Source organism: Anguilla anguilla, chromosome 16, assembly GCF_013347855.1.
Source record: "Anguilla anguilla isolate fAngAng1 chromosome 16, fAngAng1.pri, whole genome shotgun sequence".
NCBI lineage: Eukaryota > Metazoa > Chordata > Actinopteri > Anguilliformes > Anguillidae > Anguilla > Anguilla anguilla.
Window position 1 is genome coordinate 3,496,864 of NC_049216.1, and position 25,899 is coordinate 3,522,762.

Sequence of the window (25,899 nt, forward strand, 5' to 3'; positions counted from 1 at the left end):
TTGATTTTGACTGTTCATTTGGCACATACTAGCATACCCTTGCTTGTTAATTTAATATTTCACATAGTATACATTCTGGTCAGTGCAAGCATTAAGATTTGGTTTGCTGTTGAATAGCGGGGGAGGGTGGGGGGATTTGGCTTACCCATACTGTATTTGGCTTTTATGCATTTTGTGCGTTTCAACACTTCATAAACCTGCCAACAACAAACACAGTCCAAAAAACAATTTGTGTGTGTGTCAATAAACAGGGAAAATTAACTATTAGAGAGCATACACTATGAATCTGGTTTTAATAATCTGTGAGGATTCTGCCCTTTCTTTTCGTTCGTTCCTTTTTTGGGCCGCCATTTCTCACCTTTGTATTTTGGTTCGTTTTGTCTCATTGCTTTCCCCTCCGGTGTTAATCCTCTCACCTGTGTCTCCCTCTCCCTCTCCTTTCTGTGTTTGACTATGCACTGAGTTCACCTGCCTCTGGTTATTTAAGTTATTTAAATTCTTTGTTTGCCTGACTCTGGCGCTGGATCCTCCTGTATTCTGCCCTGACTGGTTTCTGCCCTTGTGTGTTCCTTGAGCTCTGCGTGTTTTCGGATTTTGAGTAGTTCTGGTGTTTTCTGTTATATCAACAGAGTTTTTTGTGTTTTTGAGAATTGCCCTTCATGGCCTCTTGTTGGTTCCCTGTGTTTTTTTGGAAAGTAAAGTCTTTGTTTGTGACATAACAATTAGAATCCATACACTATGGACCTGGTCTTCATGACATGTATGCTATGGTTCTGACCTTAACAACTTACACATGCACGATGGATACGGGCTTAATAACAACGGCAACCCATGTGCTATGGACCTGGCCTTAATGACAACTATAATCCAAATGCTATGTATCTATGGTGTATTTAATTTGGGTGGAGTCCACCGCCTTCTGCAAACTACATTACTGAAGCAAGGTTTGCCTTTTTATGCCATTCTGCATTTGTGATGAATAAGAATGTTAAGGTTTTGATGGTTTCATGCTTATACTCACAATTGAGCTTCTTGTTTTACTGTCAAAGAAGGAGTCTTTGTCCGACAGGTCAAACCTGTGGAAGCCACAGGAGAGAAAAGCGGGTCTGAGGCACTTGGCATGTGTGACACGTTTCACTGCTCCATGTTTAGTATTCATTACTTCACAAAACTACACTGGATGGTCTTGGAACAAATATGTAAGGATTTATTAATAAGCACTAAGGAACTGGGGTGAGTAGCAGGGCTTAGCATGATGGTCTGACAGAGGAGACGACTCTCCACAGCCCAGCCCTTCCCTTCCCTCCTGCTCCTGCTCACAAATAAAGTCCCCATGTGGGTTTATAAGTATAAGTATTGCTTATAAACCCTACATGACTGTGTGGTGGGGGTGTTCATGTTTACCCCCTTCACCAAGAAGAGGTTAATGACCTGATTAATAATAATAATAATAATAATTATTATTATTATTATTATTATTATTGTTGTTGTTGTTATTATTATTGCTGCAAGCTGCAACTGTGGAGTCCAAATACACCAATAAACACCATATTGTCTTGCTCAGTCCCATGTGCCCTACAACTTTAAATGTTTTTTTTTTTATTCATTCAAAGTTCATCTATACAAAAATGTGGGCAAATGTTATGGCTGTTTAAATATAGAAAACTCAATTCCTTGCTACAGCCCCACCAACTGGTCAATTTACATCTAATATACTGCTGCACTAATCCATATAACCCTCTAACATTTTGTTATCATCAAATTTGAGCAGGCCAAAATTCCAAAAATGAGGAAAATACACTATATAGCCAAAAGTATCTGAACACCATTTGGTCTGGGGCTGTTTTTCATGGTTTGGGCTAGGCCTCTTATTTTCAGTGAAGGCAAGTCTTAATGCAATGACATTCATGACATACTCTGTGCTTTCAACTTTGTGGCACCAGCTTGGGGAAGGCCCTCTCCTGTCTCAGCATGACAATTCCCACAGGCACAGAGCAAGGTCCATATATAAATGGTTTCGTCAAGATCAATGTGGAAGAAGTTGACTGACCTGCACAGGGCCCTGATCCCATCCAATCCCATCCAACACCTTGGGAATCAATTGGAAAGCCAACTGTGACCCAGGCCTAACTGGCCAATCAGTGCCTGAGCTCACCAATGCTGAATGATAGCCAATCCCTGCAGCAATGCTCCCACATCTAGTATAAAGCCTTCCCAGAACAGTGGAGGTCGTTATAGCAGCAAATGGTGGACCAACTCCATATTAATGCTCGTAATTTTGAATGAGATTTTGGATGTCAGGTGTCCATATACTTTTGACCATGCGCTGTACCAATACAGAATAAAAAACACTTACAATCATCCAGAACAATATGATTCAAGCAGTTTTCCAGCTTGAACGCAATATTAGCTCAAAAATCAACATTTTTTTAAATGTAGTCCTACCAATGGATACAAGTCTCAAGCCAATAAACCAAGTCTAGTTCATAGAGTCCCCGGCTGGGTATTTATTCACTGCGTGTACTGTGTCCCTGTCCGATTGGATTTTGTGTTTTTTTTCCATTTTGGTACGTTCACAATTGCAAACGTGACTCCTGGGTGGAGTTTTCACTCGATTTCAACCAGGCCTTCCCAGCAGAACTCTGCCGACCCGCCTGTATTTAAGTGAAATCATTATAAAAGTGGTCTGTACGTAGATCTTAAAGGCAATTTTGAATGTTCATGCTAATGTTTATTTATTTTTTACATGACTGTGTTAATGTTTATGTTCAAATACAATGAACCTACATATGCTAGTTATGTTTTTGCATGCATTTGATGTTTTGTGGACATAATTAACAACTAACACAGCCTGAGAATTGGTCAAATTCTGGCATGTAACTCACCATTTAAAATTGTTATATATGTTTGATTATATTCAAATGTATGTGTTTTTTAGAAGGAATATTCAAATGTCATTTTTGGCCAATGCTGACAGCCCTAGGACACATTTCACAGAGACTCCATGATGGTGGACTCCGACTATATATATATATATATATATATGTTACAACTGTGATCGATGGTCATGCCATCAACTTAAAGGACCAGTTTGATGAATTTTTTAATATTTCTTCGTATTTATTACACTAGGCTGGCCAGTGGATAATGGGCTTCCCCTCTATAGCCAGGTTAATCTCGAGTTTCCTTCCCATTGGGGAAGATTTTACCTCAAATTCTCTCTTTTTGAGGTTTCATGCCTGTTTTTTTGTCCATTTTTAAAAATTATTTCCATTGACTTTGTGACAGTGTTTCTGTGAAAACCACAACACAAATAAATAAAATAAGCAAATTAATAAATAATTAATTAAATAATTCATTATTGGGGCCTTCTGTGTGGAGTTTGCATGTTCTCCCTGTGTCCGCGTGGGTTTCCTATTTATTTATCTATAGTTATTTATTGTACTCCGGTTTCCTCCCACAGTCCAAAGACATGCAGGTAGGCTAATTGAAGATTCTAAATTGCCCATAGGTATGAGTGTGAGAGTGAATGGTGTGTGTGCCCTGTGATAGATTGCCGGCCTTTCCAAGGTATATTCCTGCCTCTCACCCAATGCACGCTGGGATAGGCTCCAGCACCCCCCGCGACCCCGTCCAGGAATGAGTGAATATAGGTATCGGATGGATGGAATAAATAAAGTTGGTTTGAATAGTTTCACCTCCCAAATTTTAAATGAGGAATACATTTTTAATCTTGGAAATTTTAAAGACTGCTATTGCACCACCATACGGCTAGTCGTCACAAAATTTGGTCCGTTTTGTTTGGTGGGTTCTGTCCGAAGCTGAATCAGCCAGGTGGACAAGTAAAAAGCAAATGAACAAACAAAATCCAAAATGGCTGCCAATTCAAGATAGCAGCAACCAAAATATAGATTCCAACCAAGGTGTTTAGACACTGTAGAAAGTTTCAGATGTCTAGATGAAAAGAGTGAAAAGACTGATTTTAACATACTTTTCCCATTAAAAAAATATAGATGACCTTGATAGTTTTTGTCTCAAAAACCAGAAACTAGAAACTGGAAAACCTTAGATTCTGGATATCCTCTCACAAGATACAACAGGGGAACCAACACTGAGGTGCTGCTCTTGTCTAAAGATAGTGAAGGGAATTGCTTACAGGTGCTTTTTTTCTCTAGAGAAGGTGTAGCAAAGATGCTTCAAGTTGCTTGTCCTTGTCTCTTCTACATTGGGCTGCAGTGGTTCTGTCACTTTTTTAAAGAATGTGTTGATCTTCTCCAACAGGTTTCTTCCCTGATTGACCTCATACACCTGAGAACAAATCCAAAGAGCTTCGTCAAACAGGTGGAGAGTGAGAAAGGTAAAATACAGTCATACAGGTGGACAGTGAGACAGGAAAAATACAGTCGAACAGATGGTGTGTGAGACTGGTAAAATACAGTCAAACAGGTGGAGAGTGAGACAGGTAAAACACGGTCAAACAGGTGGAGAGTGAGATGGGTAAAACATGCAAACAGGTGGTGAGTGAGACAGGTAAAATACAGTCAAACAGATGGTGTGTGAGACAGGTAAAATACAGTCAAACAGGTGGAGAGTGGGACAGGTAAAACACAGTCAAACAGGTGGAGAGTGAGACAGGTAAACTACAGTCAAACAGGCGGTGTGTGAGACAGGTAAAACACGGTCAAACAGGTGGAAAGTGAGACAGGTAGAATACAGTCAAACAGTTGGTGTGTGAGACAGGTAAAATACATTCAAACAGGTGGAGAGTGAGACAGGTAAAACACGCTCAAACAGATGGAGAGTGAGACAGGTAAAACATGCTCAAACAGATGGAGCGTGAGACAGGTAAAACACGCTCAAACAGATGGAGAGTGAGACAGGTAAAAATCAGTCAAACAGGTGGTGTGTGGGTCAGGGAAAATACAGTCAAACAGGTGGAGAGTAAGACAGGTACAACACAGTCAAACAGGTAGACAGTGAGACAGGTAAAATACAGTCAAACAGATGGTGTGTGAGACAGGTAAAATACAGTCAAACAGGTGGAGAGTGAGACAGGTAAAACACAGTCAAACAGGCGGTGTGTGGGTCAGGGAAAATACAGTCAAACAGGTGGAGAGTGAGACAGGTAAAACACAGTCAAAAAGGTGGAGAGTGAGACAGGTAAAATACAGTCAAACAGGTGGTGTGTGAGACAGGTAAAACACGGTCAAACAGGTGGAAAGTGAGACAGGTAAAATACAGTCAAACAGGTGGTGTGTGAGAGAGGTAAAATACAGTCAAACAGGTGGAGAGTGAGACAGGTAAACTACAGTCAAACAGGTGGTGTGTGAGACAGGTAAAATACAGTCAAACAGGTGGAGAGTAAGACAGGTAAAACATGGTCAAAGAGGTGGAGAGTGAGACAGGTAAAATACACGCAAACAGGTGGAGAGTAAGACAGGTAAAACACGCTCAAACAGGTGGTGAGTGAGACAGGTAAAATACAGTCAAACAGGTGGTGTGTGAGACAGGTAAAATACAGTCAAACAGGTGGAGAGTGAGACAGGTAAAAATCAGTCAAACAGGTGGTGTGTGGGTCAGGGAAAATACAGTCAAACAGGTAGACAGTGAGACAGGTAAAATACAGTCAAACAGATGGTGTGTGAGACAGGTAAAATACAGTCAAACAGGTGGAGAGTGAGACAGGTAAAAATCAGTCAAACAGGTGGTGTGTGGGTCAGGGAAAATACAGTCAAACAGGTAGACAGTGAGACAGGTAAAATACAGTCAAACAGATGGTTTGTGGGTCAGGGAAAATACAGTCAAACAGGTGGAGAGTGAGACAGGTAAAACAAAGTCAAACAGGTGGAGAGTGAGACAGGTAAACTACAGTCAAACAGGCGGTGTGTGAGACAGGTAAAACACGGTCAAACAGGTGGAAAGTGAGACAGGTAAAATACAGTCAAACAGGTGGTGTGTGAGACAGGTAAAATACAGTCAAACAGGTGGAGAGTGAGACAGGTAAAACACGCTCAAACAGATGGAGAGTGAGACAGGTAAAACACGCTCAAACAGATGGAGAGTGAGACAGGTAAAACACGCTCAAACAGATGGGGAGTGAGACAGGTAAAAATCAGTCAAACAGGTGGTGTGTGGGTCAGGGAAAATACAGTCAAACAGGTGGAGAGTGAGACAGGTAAAACACAGTCAAACAGGTGGAGAGTGAAACAGGTAAACTACAGTCAAACAGGTGGTGTGTGAGACAGGTAAAATACGGTCAAACAGGTAGAAAGTGACAGGTAAAATACAGTCAAACAGGTGGTGTGTGAGACAGGTAAAATACAGTCAAACAGGTGGAGAGTGAGACAGGTAAAACACGCTCAAACAGGTGGAGAGTGAGACAGGTAAAACACGGTCAAACAGATGGGGAGTGAGACAGGTAAAACATGCTCAAACAGATGGAGCGTGAGACAGGTAAAACACGCTCAAACAGATGGAGAGTGAGACAGGTAAAAATCAGTCAAACAGGTGGTGTGTGGGTCAGGGAAAATACAGTCAAACAGGTGGAGAGTAAGACAGGTAAAACACAGTCAAACAGGTAGACAGTGAGACAGGTAAAATACAGTCAAACAGATGGTGTGTGAGACAGGTAAAATACAGTCAAACAGGTGGAGAGTGAGACAGGTAAAACACAGTCAAACAGGTGGAGAGTGAGACAGGTAAAACACGGTCAAACAGATGGGGAGTGAGACAGGTAAAACATGCTCAAACAGATGGAGCGTGAGACAGGTAAAATACAGTCAAACAGGTGGAGAGTGGGACAGGTAAAACACAGTCAAACAGATGGAGAGTGAGACAGGTAAAAATCAGTCAAACAGGTGGTGTGTGGGTCAGGGAAAATACAGTCAAACAGGTGGAGAGTAAGACAGGTAAAACACAGTCAAACAGGTAGACAGTGAGACAGGTAAAATACAGTCAAACAGATGGTGTGTGAGACAGGTAAAATACAGTCAAACAGGTGGAGAGTGAGACAGGTAAAACACAGTCAAACAGGTGGTGTGTGGGTCAGGGAAAATACAGTCAAACAGGTGGAGAGTGAGACAGGTAAAACACAGTCAAACAGGTGGAGAGTGAAACAGGTAAACTACAGTCAAACAGGTGGTGTGTGAGACAGGTAAAATACGGTCAAACAGGTGGAAAGTGAGACAGGTAAAATACAGTCAAACAGGTGGTGTGTGAGACAGGTAAAATACAGTCAAACAGGTGGAGAGTGAGACAGGTAAAACACGCTCAAACAGGTGGAGAGTGAGACAGGTAAAACACGGTCAAACAGATGGGGAGTGAGACAGGTAAAACATGCTCAAACAGATGGAGCGTGAGACAGGTAAAACACGCTCAAACAGATGGAGAGTGAGACAGGTAAAAATCAGTCAAACAGGTGGTGTGTGGGTCAGGGAAAATACAGTCAAACAGGTGGAGAGTAAGACAGGTAAAACACAGTCAAACAGGTAGACAGTGAGACAGGTAAAATACAGTCAAACAGATGGTGTGTGAGACAGGTAAAATACAGTCAAATAGGTGGAGAGTGAGACAGGTAAAACACAGTCAAACAGGTGGTGTGTGGGTCAGGGAAAATACAGTCAAACAGGTGGAGAGTGAGACAGGTAAAACACAGACAAACAGGTGGAGAGTGAAACAGGTAAACTACAGTCAAACAGGTGGTGTGTGAGACAGGTAAAATACGGTCAAACAGGTAGAAAGTGAGACAGGTAAAATACAGTCAAACAGGTGGAGAGTGAGACAGGTAAAACACGCTCAAACAGGTGGAGAGTGAGACAGGTAAAACACGGTCAAACAGATGGGGAGTGAGACAGGTAAAACACGCTCAAACAGATGGAGAGTGAGACAGGTAAAAATCAGTCAAACAGGTGGTGTGTGGGTCAGGGAAAATACAGTCAAACTGGTAGACAGTGAGACAGTTAAAATACAGTCAAACAGATGGTGTGTGAGACAGGTAAAATACAGTCAAACAGGTGGAGAGTAAGACAGGTAAAACACAGTCAAACAGGTGGAGAGTGAGACAGGTAAAACACACGCAAACAGGTGGTGAGTGAGACAGGTAAAACACAGTCAAACAGGTGGTGTGTGGGTCAGGGAAAATACAGTCAAACAGGTGGAGAGTGAGACAGGTAAAACACAGTCAAACAGGTGGAGAGTGAGACAGGTAAAATACAGTCAAACAGGTGGTGTGTGAGAGAGGTAAAATACAGTCAAACAAGTGGAGAGTGAGACAGGTAAAACACGCTCAGACAGATGGAGGGTAAGACAGGTAAAACATGGTCAAACAGGTGACACGGTCAAAGAGGTGACACGGTAAAACAGACGTGCTTCAGAGCAGGCAGAACAGTGAATCAGTTGCAGAACCCTACTTTTTTTGTCGGCATCTTGAGCTTCATGAACTCCGCTTCTCGACAAAGTACGTGCCAGGGGGCATGTATCTTCAGAAACCCAACTCCAGGAGTTTTGGCCTGCAACATAAATAATAATAATAAAAAATAAATAATAAAAATAATGGTAATAATAATTGTAGTGTGACTTCAATTTGGAGGCTAGCATGGGATTTTGAATTTTTTTTTAATCTGAATTTTCCAGCTGTAGATCAAGACAAATTGCCTTAATCTGGATTGCAGCGTGCCCTCATACTCATTAGTATAGTCCTGATTACAGTGGGCCTTCATACTCATTAGTATAGTCCTGATTACAGTGTGCCCTCATACTCATTAGTATAGTCCTGATTACAGTGTGCCCTCATACTCATTAGTATAGTCCTGATTGCACTGTGCCTTCATACTCATTAGTATAGTCCCTAATGTAGTGTGCCCTCATACTCGTTAGTATAGTCCTAATTACAGTGTGCCCTCATACTCATTAGTATAGTCCTGATTGCACTGTGCCCTCATACTCGTTAGTATAGTCCTGATTACAGTGTGCCCTCATACTCATTAGTATAGTCCTAATTACAGTGTGCCCTCATACTCATTAGTATAGTCCTGATTGCACTGTGCCTTCATACTCATTAGTATAGTCCCTAATGTAGTGTGCCCTCATACTTGTTAGTATAGTCCTAATTACAGTGTGCCCTCATACTCATTAGTATAGTCCTGATTGCACTGTGCCCTCATACTCGTTAGTATAGTCCCTAACGCAGCATGCTTTAAACTCCACCTATAGGATACTAAAGTAGCTGCTGACCAGGCTTTACAAGAAATTAAGGCTTATAAAAAAAACTAATTAAAAAATAAGTTCATGACAAATAAGTTCACAACTATGTTTGTCTATTTCATCCCAGTCTTTTGCCATGCATCTACAACTAGCTAGTACTTTCACACCTTCACATATGAACACATTTTAAGCTTTTCACATAAATATATGTTTAGCATTGAAAACAAATAATAAATACAAATATATAGAATAGTTGTCTGTACCTTTACAAATTGCTTTGCTTGGTTAAATTCAGGACTGTTCTTCCATTAAATTGGTATTTTAAAAACTCTACTACTTGTTGTTCAAATGATTTAATTTAGATTTCACTCCATTATTTGCATTGAATTACATCAAAATACTTGTATTTCAATTTTTAAAGACACTGTCATGTAAGACACTGAAATGATGAAAGTACTCCATCCACCCAATACCTATATCCGCTCATTCCTGGTAAGGGTTGCGGGGGGTGCTGGAGCCTATCCCAGCGTGCATTGGGCGACAGGCAGGAATACACCCTGGACAGGCTGCCAATCTAGCACAGGGCACACTCATCAATCACTCACACATTCGCACCTATGGGCAATTTAGAGTCTCCAATTAATGTCGGATATCTTTGGACTGTGAGGAAACAGTGCTACCCACTACACTACCGCGCCACCCATGATGAAAGTACTAATAGGCCTCATTCAACTGACCATTTCTCAATAGCTTTTAGGCTCTTTCGTTATTATGTTGATTGACCAACAATGATTTCCACGTTTCGTGTTGAAAATAATTACCAAAATCAACATGTCACCATTGCAATGCTTTGTAAAGCCTAAGTGAGTGTGGTCATGACGAATAAACAAGCATACAAGTCAAGTGTCCCAGTGTATTAACTGGGAGAGACAAATCAGCCTGTTCTACCTTTCTGGTGAGATATAAACTGGGATAGACTAATCAGCCTGCTCTACCTTTCTGGTGAGATATAAGCTGGGATAGACTAATCTGCCTGTTCTACCTTTCTGGTGAGATATAAACTAGGATAGACTAATCTGCCTGTTCTACCTTTCTGGTGAGATATAAGCTGGGATAGACTAATCTGCCTGTTCTACCTTTCTGGTGAGATATAAACTGGGATAGACTAATCTGCCTGTTCTAACATTCTGGTGAGATATACACTGGGATAGACTAATCAGCCTGTTCTACCTTTCTGGTGAGATATAAACTGGGATAGACTTACCAACCTGCTCTACCTTTCTGGTGAGATATAAACTGGGATCGCTAAGGCTAAAGGTCACAAGATGCAGCAATCTGGGTAACGGCTAGCAGGTTGTCATGGAGAAGCTCAGAAACCTTTTACAGTTCCTATATCCACGACAGAGATGATTATGGGATGCAGTGATGATAGGCATCGATCATAAGTGTGCTCCTGAGGTAGTGGTTTTCTTTTTTCTTTTTTCTTAACAGCTGAGCCATCCATCAGGCCAGGTAACTTGACCAGCTACATTGCAGAAGCACATCAACAACAAAACGAAGTAGAGCGAACAGGTGGGTAGCCTGGAAAACAATTTAACAGGCTCAGTCTTTGGAAAAAAATAAAACCAATGAAGTTGCAATTTTTGACTTTTTGACAGTTTTGTGTAAACACACAATGCCATCAACACAAACCCTTGTTTTTCAGCAACTTAACATAACAACAACAACAAAAAAAATAAAAAATCAAGGCAGATGGTTAACAACCAACACAAGCTCGGGACAGCATTTTGGGAATTTAGCCAGAGAATGTGATACATAAGCTGATCAGTGATCAAAGGTAAGGCCACCAACAAGACTGTGCAATCAGAAAGGGGAGAAACTCACATTGCTATGATGTATCAGTTTGCATGATTGGCTGGCTTTCTGGACCAGTCAGTCGTCATTTATTGCTCAAGTTTTCTGAGGCTAAAATTTATGAAACAAAATATCTCTTTAGGGACATGACCGGCCTACCGTGCGTGTGTGTGCGTGCTTGTGTGCATATGTGTTTGTGCGTGTGTGTGTTTGCATGCGTATATGTTTGTGTGTATGTGTGTGTGTGTGTATGTGTGCAAGCGTTTGTGTTTGCGCGCGTGTGTGTGTGTGCGCGTCTGTGTGTGCATGCATGTGTCTGTGTGTGTTAGTGTGTGTGCGTATATGTGTGTGTGTGCGTATGATGAAACTAAAAGAGCAGCAAACAACAAGTATTCTTTTCTCACAACATTTATGCCACTACCTATAACAGCGTCTGCAACATGATTGCAATGCAGTCGTTATGTAATGTTGTAATCTGAGGAAAAACATGTTTTCAGTGTACACAAATGACTAGTTACTCACACATACAAAGCATTGTCTATACTTCATTAATTCAACCTTGCTAAATCTAGGCCTACCATTAGAAGTATGGATATCAAAATTTGGCCAAATTACAAGAAACAACATTAGCTATCTTAGCTCACTCAACATCAAACAAGCTGTATTCCAAAGCAATAGCTCCAAATGTTTCCTAAATTATTTCAAGAAACTTAGCCCTGTGTTTTTACATCTTACCATCTGGAAAGAATATGGCAATTCAAAGAGCTTTGGCCATGTTTCTACAGGCAAATGAGAATAGTTTATGTGGCTATGTTTCTACAGGCTAATGAGAATTGTTTCTGTGGCTATGTTTCCACAGGCTAATGAGAATTGTTTCTGTGGCTATGTTTCTACAGTCTAATGAGAATTGTTTCTGTGGCTATGTTTCTACAGGCTAATGAGAATTGTTTCTGTGGCTATGTTTCTACAGGCTAATGAGGATTGTTTCTGTGGCTATGTTTCTACAGGCTAATGAGGATTGTTTCTGTGGCTATGTTTCTACAGGCTAATGAGAATTGTTTCTGTGGCTATATTTCTACAGGCTAATGAGAATTGTTTCTGCGGCTATGTTTCTACAGGCTAATGAGAACCTAGTTGTGACCATGTTTGGCTGACACATTAACATGGGTGTGCCAGGCAGCTGTGTGTCATTTTCCCTTCCTATCCCCATGATTGTCCCACAGTAGAACGCAGATGTGAACTGGGTCATCCATCCAAAGCAGCGTTAGCCTTTTATGACCCACAGGGAACCTGTTTCACTCATTCACTTCCCCACAGACTTAGCCTGTCCAAGCTGGACAACTGCAACTCTCTTCTGGCTGGACTACCGGCATCTGCCATCAGACCCCTGCAACTCATTCAGAATGCTGCAGCTCGTCTGGTCTTCAACCTCCCCCGACACTCCCATGTCACTCCCCTGCTCACTACCCTCCACTGGTTGCCTGATATGGCTCGCATCAAATTTAAAAGATTGGTCCTAGCATACAAGGCAGTCAAGGGATCAGCCCCAGCATACCTCCACAAGATCTTCCAACCCTACATGCCAGCCAGACCCCTCAGTTCTGCTACCTCAGGACGCCTGGCACCTCCCCCTCTTCGCACCTGCGCTTCCCGATCCCGATCACGTCTCCTGTCTGTTCTGGCCGCACGGTGGTGGAATGACCTCCCTGTGGAGGTCAGAACAGCTGAGACCCTGACCCACATTCACCTCCCCACAGATGGAGTCTGTTTCACACATTCATCTCCCCACAGAGGGAACCTGTTTCACTCATTCACCTTCCCACAGATGGTGCCTGTTTCAGTCATTCACCTCCTCACAGGCCGAGCCTGTTTCACTCATTAACCTCCCCACAGAGGGAACCTGTTTCACTCATTCATCTCGCCAGAGAGGGAACCAGTTTCACTAATTCACCTCTCCACAGATGGTGTCTGTTTCACTCATTCACCTCCCCACAGATGGTGTCTGTTTCACTCATTCACCTCCCCACAGACCGAGCCTGTTTCACTCATTCACCTCCCCACAGATGGTGCCTATTTCACTCATTCACCTCCGCACAGACCAAGCTTGTTTCACTTATTCACCTCCCCACAGAGGGAACCTGTTTAACTCATTCACCTACCCACAGAGGGAACCTGTTTCACTCATTCACCTCCCCGCAGATGTAGCCTGTTTCAGTTATTCACCTCCCCTGAGATGGAGCCTGTTTCACTCATTCACCTCCCCAGAGATGGAGCCTGTTTCACTCATTAACATCCCCACAGAGGGACCCTGTTTCACTCATTCACCTCCCCACAGAGGGAACCTGTTTAACTCATTCACCTACCCACAGAGGGAACCTGTTTCACTCATTCACCTCCCCGCAGATGTAGCCTGTTTCAGTTATTCACCTCCCCTGAGATGGAGCCTGTTTCACTCATTCACCTCCCCAGAGATGGAGCCTGTTTCACTCATTAACATCCCCACAGAGGGACCCTGTTTCACTCATTCACCTCCCCACAGAGGGAACCTGTTTCACTCATTCACCTCACCACAGAGGGAACCTGTTTTACTCATTCACCTGCCCAAAGATGGAGCCTGTTTCACTCATTAACCTCCCCACAGCGTGAACCCGTTTCACTCATTCACCTGTCCACATAGGGAACCTGTTTCACTCATTCACCTCCCTGCAGATGTAGCCTGTTTCACTCATTCATCTCCCCACAGAGGGAACCTGTTTCTCTCATTGACCTCCCCACAGACCGAGCCTGTTTCACTCATTCACCTCCCTACAGATGGAACCTGTTTCACTCATTCATCTCCCCACAGAGGGAACCTGTTTCACTCATTCACCTGCCCAGAGATGGAGCCTGTTTCACTCATTAACCTCCCCACAGAGGGAACCTGTTTCACTCATTCACCTCCCCACAGAGGGAACCTGTTTCACTCATTCACCTCTCCATAGACCGAGCCTGTTTCACTCATTCACATCCCCACAGATGGAGCCTGTTTCACTCATTAATCTCCCCACAGAGGGAACCTGTTTCATTCATTCACCTCCCCACATAGGGAACCTGTTTCACTCATTCACCTCCCTACAGACCGAGCCTGTTTCACTCATTCACCTCCCCACAGAGAGAACTTGTTTCACTCATTCACCTCCACACAGAGGGAACCTGTTTCACTCATTCACCTGCCCACATAGGGAACCTGTTTCACTCATTCACCTCCCTACAGACCGAGCCTGATTCACTCATTCACCTCCCCAGAGATGGAGCCTGTTTCACTCATTAACCTCCCCACAGAGGGAACCTGTTTCACTCATTCACCTCCCCACAGAGGGAACCTGTTTCACTCATTAACCTCCCCACAGAGGGAACCTGTTTCACTCATTCACCTGCCCAAAGATGGAGCCTGTTTCACTCATTAACCTCCCAACATAGGGAACCCGTTTCACTCATTCACCTGCCCAAAGATGGAGCCTGTTTCACTCATTCACCTGCCCACATAGGGAACCTGTTTCACTCATTCACCTCCCCGCAGATGTAGCCTGTTTCACTCATTCATCTCCCCACAGAGGGAACCTGTTTCTCTCATTGACCTCCCCACAGACCAAGCCTGTTTCACTCATTCACCTCCCCACAGATGGAACCTGTTTCACTCATTCATCTCCCCACAGAGGGAACATATGTCACTCATTCACCTCCCAACAGAGCGAACCTGTTTCACTCATTCACCTGCCCAGAGATTGAGCCTGTTTCACTCATTAACCTCCCCACAGAGGGAACCTGTTTCACTCATTCACCTCCCCACAGAAGGAACCTGTTTCACTCATTTACCTCCCCATAGACCGAGCCTGTTTCACTTATTCACATCCCCACAGATGAATCCTGTTTCATTCATTCACCTCCCTACAGACTGAGCCTGTTTCACTCATTCACCTCCCCACAGAGGGAACTTGTTTCACTCATTCACCTGCCCACAGAGGGAACCTGTTTCACTCATTCACCTCCCCACAGACCGAGCCTGATTCACTCATTCACCTCCCCACAGACCGAGCCTGTTAAAACAGTGTGATAATTCCAGAAAGGAAATGCAACTTGATCTACATACCTGTGGATGAAGACACCCCATAGACCCATATAATTAGTCCTGGGAATCAAATGAGACCCTTAAAGCTTCATTAGAGTGAGCAAAAGCAAGGTCTGAGGGAATTAGTCTGATTGTTTTTACATTCTGCAGTTTCATGTGATTTGATACACAGAAGCCATTTCAAGTGGAGTCATGCCAACAGTAAACAAGGTCATTGGAGGTAAAGAGAGAAAATAGTTCAAGGTAAACTAACGCTAACACTAGCATACATAAATGGGAGCAGAGACCCATGAAGTATTTAACATCAGGCAATTTTGACTAGAAGGAATAACATGCTTGCAATAATGGCCTGTTCCATCATTATACATTACAATTCTATACAACTACAATTCTTTATTAATTTACAAGTGAGAACTGAAATATCAGAGGCAGTTATGTTTATCAACAAATTTAGTAGCGATAATTTTATTAATAGGTCTGTAATAAATCACAGATCCCGCTTGGGAACAGTCATTCTGCAGGGTCATGCACACAGGCCAGAGAACAGTCATTCAGCAGGGTCATGCATACAGGCCTGGGAACAGTCATTCTGCAGGGTCATGCACATAGGTCCTGCCTCTTCCCCAGCCTGTGGGGTGGGGGGGAGGGGTGGGGGGGGGGGGGTGTACAGGGCAGGACTAGAAGGCTCTGCTGGCAGGTGCTGTACTGCAGTTCTCAGCAGTTGGACTGATGGACAGAGGTCAGGTTTCTACTGGCTTGGCTATCCGGTAGCGTGACAGTGTGATTCACAGCACAGCACCGTCACGTGGTGCCAGAGCAGGACATGACTTCTGCCCACTCTCCTGTCCCACTCACATAACATAGACATGCATACATGCACACACACATAAATTACATATACACATGCACATAGACATGCATACGTGCACATGCACATACATCACACACACATGAAAACACGCAAACCAACAGAGGCATGCACACACACGCATGCATGCACACACACACACACACACAAAAACACGGAGGCACACATACACAAGCACACACAAACAGGCACACACATACACACACACACACGCACATACACACACAGAAACAAACACGTACATGCACACACGCATGTACATGTACACATACAAACTCTATAAGCTATTCCTTGAACAACTTAAAAAACAAATGATAAGCAAACAATTAAAAAATAATAAAGAGGAGCTGCAGATGGGAGCCATTTGCAGACCACATTTTACCACACACCCTCATCCTTCTGAAAAGTGCCTCACACACATCCTCATCCTTCTGAAAAGTGCCCCACACACATACTCATCCTTCTGAAAAGTGCCTCACACACATCCTCACTTTTCTCAAAAGTGCTTCACACACATCCTCATCCTTCTCAAAAGTGCCTCACACACATCCTCATCCTTCTCAAAAGTGCCCCACACACATCCTCATCCTTCTCAAAAGTGCCCCAAACACATCCTCATCCTTCTCAAAAGTGCCTCAAAATCATCCTCACCTTTCTCAAAAGTTCCCCACACACATCCTCATCCTTCTCAAAAGTGCCCCAAACACATCCTCATCCTTCTCAAAAGTGCCTCACATACATCCTTGTCTTTCTCCAAAACGCCACACACACTCACATCCTTGTCTTACTTCAAAACACCCTATACACTCACATCCTCGTCCCTCTCTAGCTCCAAGCCCACGTCTCGCAGGTTCCCCTCAAACTCCTCCCGGTGGAGGCGCCTGTCTTCCTCGTGGTAGTCGGGGCTGTGATCCTGGGCGGCGGCCTCAGGATCGAGCTGGGCTGGGTGGGCGTGGCCACGCCGCAGGCTTTGCCTCAGGCTGCGGGTCAGAGCATTGTCAATGAGGCGGGAGGATCGGCGCGAGTAGTCGGTGTTGGGCTTCTTCACCGAGTACGTCAGCACATAGTCCACACGGCGCTCGCCATCCTGGAAGTACAGACCCTGTCTGCACCTTGTGTTCTCCTCTGGGGCTAGAGCCTTCAGCAGCTGGGACAGAGAGAGAGGGCTGTGTCAGGCTGTGTGTGTGTGTGTGCGTGCATGAGTGTGTGTGTATGAATGTGAGTGTGTGTGTGCATGTGTGTGAGTGCATGTGTGAGTGTGTGTGAATGTGAGCGTGTGAGTGTGTGTGTGTGCGTGTTTGTGCACGTGTGTGTGCATGCATGTGCATATGCATGTGTGTGTGAGAGTGTGCGTGTGTGTGTGCATGTGAGTGCATGTGTGTGTGTGTGTGTGTGCATGTGTGTGAGTGTGCAGAAGTGTGTGCATGAGGTACACGTAATGCAGTCATGAAAGTGGTTAAACACATTCCAGTCAGAGGCAGGGTGGGAGGTCACCTGTAAACAGTGAACCTGACCTGTGACCCTCAAATGGAGTTCAGAAAATATGTACACTTGAGCACTGACCTCTCACCTTCTCTGACCTCACAACCTCTGACCCTCTGATGGGCTGGACAGCAGGGTAGAGAGTACAATGCACGTGCATTTACATTACAGTGTGATTTTGCACAATTCCACCTCCAGTGTCTGTCTGAAAACATTTCATAGGATCATAGGATCACCTCTGAAACATTTGCCAACTCTTCGTATTTGCTTTTCTTCACAGATGACGAACTGAACATTGAGTATTGCTCAAAGTCACAGCTTTGAACGATGTGGAATGCATCATCAATATCCAAATCCTCCCTATTGTGCAACACAGTGCTGCTCTGGTGTCTGGTGCAGTAGGCTATCTGTAGTCACAGTATTGCAGCAACTCCATTATGTATCCCTAACATGACGGAGGAGCCATCGGATGTTAACATCACCATTTTCAGTACATCCAGTCGGTGATCCACAGATAACTTTGCCATTGCATCCACAATATACTGAGCACTGCGTGCTGCCAGCTCAATGATACCAGCAACACTGTTTTGTAAATGACGCCACTTTGTTCTCTAATCCTAAGGTAAAGAAACATTTCATTCACTCTGATGTCTGTGATTTCATCGATAATCAGGGTGTGAACATGGGCAAATTTTAACACCTTTGCGCACTTGCCAAATCTGGCAAATCCTTGCCCATGGGGGTACCCTTTTTAAAGGTTTATAACTCCAGATGTGAGCATCACAGAGACTTGATAAATGGCTTAAATGAAGCAAGACATGTGTACCATAGGCCTCAGAAGTCTGACGTAACGCAGAGCAAAAACCTTGCCGATGTATGGAATTCCGGTTCAAATGAGAATTTCTCTATGGAAAAAATGAATGGATTTTCACATAACCGTCCCTGTCACACTGTCACAGTCTGTGATTTAAGTTGGCGTTTGAAACTTGGACGTTTTTATCCGGACACATTTCTCTCTTAAATGGCACTGGATTCCGCTGAATTCCGATGTCGTTTTTCAACCGAAACAATTATTTTGCTAACAAAAAGCTAACACTGCTGCGCATGTTATTTACGTCACAGCTCTTGCGGTTCCCTGGCAATGCTTGTGAAGCGCAAGTAGCCTAGTTATATTAAGATGTTTACAATGATATATACACCGGTAAAAAATAGAAAAATGTATAATTTATTACACCAAAGGGAAACAACGGGAAGAAAACGGTTTTCGCGCGTGTATTGAAACAGCTCTGTGTGTAATGTTGTAATTGTGCGACGGGTCATCTCGGGTGGCTAACTACTTAGCCGTTAGCAATTGGCTTTTTAAAATGACACAGAATTTTTTTAGATTATAAAAAATGGGTAAAAAACATTATTTTTTCATATACAAAAAAACGACCAAATGTCATAATTTATTTTAAAGGAATTCGGAAATTGCCATTCATTTGTCCCATAGGGGCGTCCATTTTTTGAACCGGAAGTCTCGAAAATGCTAACGAACCCGAAGGGAATGACAACATGACTTCTGAGGCCTATTTACAATACTACAATTAGTGTATATTCATAATTTAGAAATAAAGAAATAAAGTTCCACAAATGAAATTGTATAGGCAAAAAAATCAAAAATCAATATGCTCTTTTTTAGTTTTCAATGAAATACTGAGAGATTGCAAATATACAGCAGGTTCAACTATTCACATCCTGGATCAAAAACTCCTTGACTCCAACTGCGTCAAATCAAAGGGTGGATACGAAGAACTACTAAAGATCTATGAATCAAAAAGTAAGCAGTGTACCCAGTGTCTCCAAATCGATCCAAAATGTCTAAATTATGCATTGCTGTAAATCACAACATAATCATGTATTTCACTACAAATCAACTGTTTTGACACATGAAACTCACTGTTGCATCATTTTCAAATGGGAATTTCAAGCTTTCCGTCAGTACAGTGGTCCTGAAACACATCCAAAATCTCTCCACAAATGAATAAAATACTTTTTGTCCATTGTAAAGCATATACATGTGCCCCTTATGAAGGTTTAAGGTGAAACATTGATATCAGATTTAAAAAAATAATAATGCAAAAACATTATAACATTGTGGTACAGCACATAAATGTGTAATTATTATATGTTTTTCTGTACTCTACAGTACGTGATGTTTTATTGGGGGATGGGACGACATTAAAACAATATTCATCCATCCACCATGTTTTGGTAATGTTCCACATCCGGTGCATTAAACACAAACACAACCAGCAAACCAACAAACGCTTACATTACAGTGTGTAATATCCTAATTATAAAATACCACTAACCTATTTGAAGACTCAATTTAAAAAATAACGTATACACTCCTGGGCAAAAAAAATGGGCTAAGCCCAAAATGGCAAATATTAAGCTTTTAATGGTCTTAAAGGGGAATTGCACTTTATAACACTACTGCTTCTCATGACTGATACTGCCCTTCTAATGAATGTGTTGCCCTTCATTTTTTGATTAGTTATTTCATTTTAAATGTCTAACGTTAGAAACAAAGACCCATTATTTTTAGCGCAAGTCCACATAGTAGTAAGGTTTCTTCTTCTTCGATTTCGTTTCGCGGTAAATCGAGAAGAAGCAAAGCAAAACATTCCGTTAACTTAGCGTTGAAATCGAACAAACTAATGTCTGCTAGCTTTTGTTTGACGCAAAATCGGTGTAATAATGAGGTGCATTGTACCCGGTTGTTATAATTCCCCTGTTAAACTTGACTTGAAAGCATATTTTCATAGTTTTCCATGTAATGCAACTTTGTGCCAGACATGGCTGGATGTAATCTGACACCCCAACATAACGAAGAAGAAGAAGTTTGCAAATGAGGACTAAGGGTATACAGCGACTACTTTGAAGGCACTGACTACCAAGTTGACTGTCTGAAGCCTGGAGCTGTACCCACCGTTTTTCCATAGTTGGTCGAACCGCTCGAGGTAGGTACTATGCAGGCTGGCTAACGCTATCGCGTCTGTCTGTGATACATAGGATGTCTACCACCAGTTGCCGTTTGTCCTGGGAATAGCCTGTGGTTCCTCAATCTCGGCCCGCTCCTGACTAGCTCTCGCATGATCAGCCTGAAAATTAGCCAGCTCTTCTTCTGTGTATTCCGGCTCGAATCAAAAGGGCGCAACAATCCCATGATCAAAAACAAAATCTCCTTCGTCCTCAGACATTTTAGATTTCGCTAGCTAGTGGTCACACAACACTATTTCCAAGAACAACCTAATGTTATTGTCTGCAGGCACGCCCACATCAGAAGCCGCGCAATGATATGCATCCTCGAGTTCGACACTAAACTGCCTGGGTCTACTTCCTTCCTGGGATGTTTTTTTTTCTTAAAAGATCAGTCATTATTTGGTTATCTGCCACACCTGATGCAGCCAAGCAAGGGCCTGATAACAAGCTCATAAATGGAACCAGGATTGATAGAGCAGGGAACCCTACATGCCAGCCAGACGCCTCCATTCCGCTACCTCAGGACGCCTGGCACCTCCCCCTCTTCGCACCTGCGCTTCTCAAACACGTCTCCTGTCTGTCCTGGCCCCACAATGGTGGGACTCACCTTCCCGTGGAGGTCAGAACAGCTGAGACACTGACCCACTTCAAGCGACAACTGAAGACTCACCTCTTCAGGCTGCACCTCTCCCCATCCCTCCCTACCTCCCTGTAATCTCTAAATTGACTGTAAGCTTAGGGTTGTAACTAAGTAGCTGTTTCGTAGGTGACTTAGTTAATGCACTCGTCTTAACTACTGCTTGTATTTTTGCATAGACTGCATTGTTGCTGTTCTCGTTTGTGTTGGTATTAATCAGTTTATCCTTCAGGGTCCAAGTTGAACTATGCTGTTGTTCCCTGCACTTGGAACGGTACTTCTCTCTAGGGTTTTCGACACACTTGTTCCTGGTTATGGTTATACACTTTGTTGTACGTCGCTCTGGATAAGAGCGTCTGCCAAATGCCTGTAATGTAATGTAATGTAATGGAGAGATCTACAGTATGCAGTGCTGTGAGTCCCACGGTAAAGGAGCGAGAAAATCTGCTTCAAAAAAAGCAAAATATCATGCAGGGGTTTCTGTCAGAAACCGCATAGCTGGTCTTTGTCAGGCCAACTGTAGCCATTCTGAAATTTACAGGACCCTAAAGGCAGACGAAATCCCTATTTCTCTATCAGCTATTAATAGAATAGGTCAACGCTTAGAAACAACAGGTAATGTTGCCAGAAAGAAAGGATCTGGAAGGCCCAAAGCCTCATCACGCAGGGATGACCACCTGCTGAAATTTACAGTTCTCAAAGACAGGAAAAAAGCCTACAAAAGCTGTCATCAGAATTCAAGACCTCAGAAAACAAGACTATTTCGAGAAAAACAATAACCAGAAGGTTATCTAATGCAGGTTTTGTGTCTAGAAGATGTTTTAAAAAGCCATTGCTGTCTCAGAAAAACATCAAATACAGAATGAAGTTTTTGGCAGAATATGGAAAGTTTGATTCAGAGTGGTTCAGCAGAGTTGTGTGGAGTGATGAATCACGATTTGAGTTGCATGGTGATGCTCCAGAGAGGTGTCTTCGAAGATCTGGTGAGAAATACAATAGTGAATGCATTTCTACCACAGTTAAGCATGGAGGAAGAGGTGTCATGATGTGGGGAGCCTTTTCAGCTGCTGGCACTGGTGAGCTGCTTCACTGTGAAAAGCCAATTAATGCTTTAGAATACATGAGAATATTGCAGAAAGGCTTGCTTCCCACAATTGAAAGGTTTTCTAAAGAGGAACGATCAGATGTTATTTTTCAACAATTGTGATGACCGAAAATGATCAGATTTGATTTTAGAGGTCTGCATAGTTTTTTCTGAGCTATGTTGAGGAAGCTTTCCTATAAGGCCATTTTCGAGACTCCAAAAGGACACTTGGTAACCAAATGATATTATGGGTCTTTAGAGATGTAAAATACTGTGCATTGTAAACTGCATGCTAGTGGAAGAAGGGTGCTGAAAGTAGTTTATTTTCCTGTTTTTCTGTCACTCTCCCTCTCCCTATCTCTCTCCTTGCTCTCCCCTTGCCACCTCTGGCAGTAGCAGGTCTGGAAGATTATAGAAAACAATAAAAAAAATACATGTTTTGCCTCCCCACGTTATGAAAAAAGGCACTGTTGTCACAAAAACATTGGTATCATGAAATTATTTAGAGATATAACTGTGAGCTTTAATACTTTCAAACAGTATATTGTGTGATGAGATTGACCAAAAAGTTTACTGTAAAAAAACTGAATGAAAGCAAATAGACCAACAATGGCCTAAATACGGACTTATGTGTGACTTAAGGGGTTAGACTGAAGATAATGACCACCTGATAAAAAACATAGGCAAACAGATTCTGCCATTTCTTTGATTTTATGTTTATTCTTCAACAGCCATATTCAGGTTTATCGAAGTTAATTTCAATAAAAAAAGTTTTGTCTACGCTTGTCCGTGCTTAAAATGTGGAGGCCTTATCAATGCTTTCTAATGTGACAACCAATCCAAAAGTAAACATTATGATAGCAAAGCTATACTGACATATGGCAGGGGCGGTGACTTTCACACCAGCAGAGCCACGTTTGTGTTCACCTTAATGTCTGACTGGCTGATAAATAAGATTCGGCAGTAAATTGGTACATTTTGCAACAGCGTAAATGGATTGCTGTGGTATCTTTACTTCTGGAGTCAAAGCCTGTTTATTAACCCGAGTGACATACAAATGACTGATTTCCTCACGGTCAAAAAACACACTTAAGCTTGAGTGCCCTCTGTACACATGGAGCAGAATTATTCTCACTTAAATTTAATTGAAGCCTCCATAAAAATTTTTACTAAGAAATAAATATTCAGCTTTTTTGAGTCACAGTATAACCCAGCTAACATAAAGATGGGCTTAAGCAGGTCACGGTGCAGAAGCAGTTAATTTTCACGGAATGTATCAACGAAAAACTTTTTTTTACCATTTTGTAACTGTCTGTAAAATGCTAATACGAATGATGAGGCATGAGTTAATCAAATATTTTCAAATGTCACTTTAAAAGTAGCTCAGCTACTTAAAGAGTAAACTCAATCAATTGTCCATGTTGAGTCATTGTGTGGAAGACCGTACGCAAATATATGCAATGCATATGTAGCATTGTCTCCTTTCTGAAAGCACTGTGCCTAAAATTCACCAAGTTGAAAAGCAGAATAAAATCGTTAACAGATAGATAGAGCTTGTATGAATACCACAGAACGAGGCCAGGAGCTTTGGGTTACTCTAAGCCGATGAGCTTCCGTGTGCAGCTATATCTGTTGCTCTGCGATTGGTCCGCACGGAGGAAACCGAGACCCGTGGCATCCTCAGTGTTGTCGCTTTAGAGCCGTGTCTAATTTCACAGGTCTTCTGTCCGCTATGTCAATACCATATGTTAGAGTAGCAAGCAAACGTCTCTAGATCTTAACTATAACATTTAATAAATAAAATTTGGAGTGTTCAATACTGTCTTTGGTTAAGAAATACATAGCATTACATTAAATAAACCAACAAAAAACAGGTAATTACTTAAAGCCAGTGATAACATAAGTTCAACAAGTTAACCTGGACAAGAAAAAAAAGCCACCCTGTACCTTTTCCTATACAGCATCTGTATAAAAACAGAGCTACTGAAGTAATTACACAAAGAATGTTGTATATTAAAAGCCTGAAAATACATTTACTTGTTACTAAATTCACTCACATAAACTACAACAAATATAAGGCATAGCAAGAAAAATTGCTTGTGAGAAGTCCTAAAATGTGATACTAAAACCTCTGATGTTACAAGTTAGGGTGATTCAGCTTTGACACAGCCCAGCGAACGCACACCGCAGGACAGAAACAGACTCGGGCCCCAGAGACAGCGAAAAAGCACCAACAAACCGCTCGGCAACCACAGTCTCCCCGCGTCGCCACCTGTTTACACTCACTTGAAATTTCCCATGAAAAATGACATCCTTTAAGAAGTGCCTGGGCTTGGGGCAGCTCTGCTCCGGGCTGCCCTGTTCCGGGTTTCCCTGTTCTGGGCTGCCCTGCTCAGTGTTGCCCTGTTCTGGGTTTCCCTGCTCAGCGTTGCCCTGTTCTGGGCTGCCCTGCTCAGTGTTGCCCTGTTCTGGATTTCCCTGCTCAGCGTTGCCCTGTTCTGGGTTTCCCTGCTCAGTGTTGCCCTGCTCTGGGTTTCCCTGCTCAGTGTTGCCCTGTTTTGGGTTTCCCTGTTCTGGGCTGCCCTGCTCAGTGTTGTCCTGTTCTGGGTTTCCCTGCTCCAGGTTGCCCTGTTCTGGGTTTCTCTGCTCTGGGTTTCCCTGCTCTAGGTTGCTCTGTTCTGGGTTTCCCTGCTCAGTGTTGCTCTGTTCTGGGTTTCCCTGCTCAGTGTTGCCCTGCTCTGGGTTTCCCTGCTCCAGTTTGCCCTGTTCTAGGTTTCCCTGCTCAGTGTTGCCCTGTTCTGGGTTTCCCTGCTCCAGGTTGCCCTGTTCTGGATTTCCCTGCTCCAGGTTGCCCTGTTCTGTGCTGCTTTGCTCTGAGTGTCCCTGTTCTGGGTTTTCCTGCTCCTGGTTGCCCTGCTCTGGGCTGTTCTGCGCAGTAGCCCCACCGTTCTCAGGTACGTTCCCAGCCATCGTCCATCCCAGAGGCAGCTGCCTGTATAACTGCCCCAGGAAAGCTTAGCAGCCCCTCTCCCCCACCCCGGGAGAGAGCCGCAGCAGAGAGCCAGGGCCTCCCTCTCTGATTTGCATGTCACTTGAGAAGAGTCAGGGAAGCCAGGAGCTAATAATAGAGCCCAATATAAAGCCTTGGGTCCAAGTCTTCCAGATGTCCGGCCCTATGACAGCGCAGTCTTCATTTCTCTCCTCCTCCTCCTTCTGCTCCTCCTCCTCCTCCACTGCATGCCATGCCAGCCAGGAGGCGAGGGGGGGTCTGAGGTGGGTTGTCCCTTCAGGCGCCGATTTAAAAAGCCTGAGGTTTTATCCGGGTAAAACCCTGGGTAGTGCACAGCTGTCCACGGAACAGGTTCTCATTTAAACACGCTGTCAGCTCAAATACACGGTCAGCTCAAACACACTGTTACTTCAAACACACTGTAACCTCAAACTCATTGTCACCTCAAATATGCTGTCACTTCAAACACAGTCACTTAAAATACACCGTCACTTCAAACAAAATCACTGTAAACAAGCTGTAGCCTCAAATACACTGCCACTTCAAATACACCGTCACCTAAAACACACCCTCACCTAAAAAATGCTGTCACCTTAAACATACTTCTGTCTAAAACACACTGTCACCT

The 25,899-nt window shown here is 43.1% G+C and overlaps 1 protein-coding gene across 2 annotated transcripts in view; it reads right to left on the reverse strand.

The window, feature by feature from the left end:
* Positions 1-25,320, reverse strand: part of LOC118214854 (anoctamin-1-like) — a 70,342-nt gene extending 45,022 nt beyond the window's left edge. For both annotated transcript variants that reach the window (XM_035395125.1, XM_035395124.1), the window contains exons 1-6: positions 24,548-25,320; positions 16,843-17,178; positions 8,409-8,507; positions 4,157-4,308; positions 1,022-1,076; positions 146-197 (exon numbers count right to left, since the gene is read on the reverse strand). In XM_035395125.1, the coding sequence (XP_035251016.1) occupies positions 146-197; positions 1,022-1,076; positions 4,157-4,308; positions 8,409-8,507; positions 16,843-17,178; positions 24,548-25,231 (1,378 nt within the window). In that variant the 5' untranslated portion in view covers positions 25,232-25,320. The remainder of the gene's footprint in view (positions 1-145; positions 198-1,021; positions 1,077-4,156; positions 4,309-8,408; positions 8,508-16,842; positions 17,179-24,547) is intronic.
* Positions 25,321-25,899: the final 579 nt, after the last annotated feature.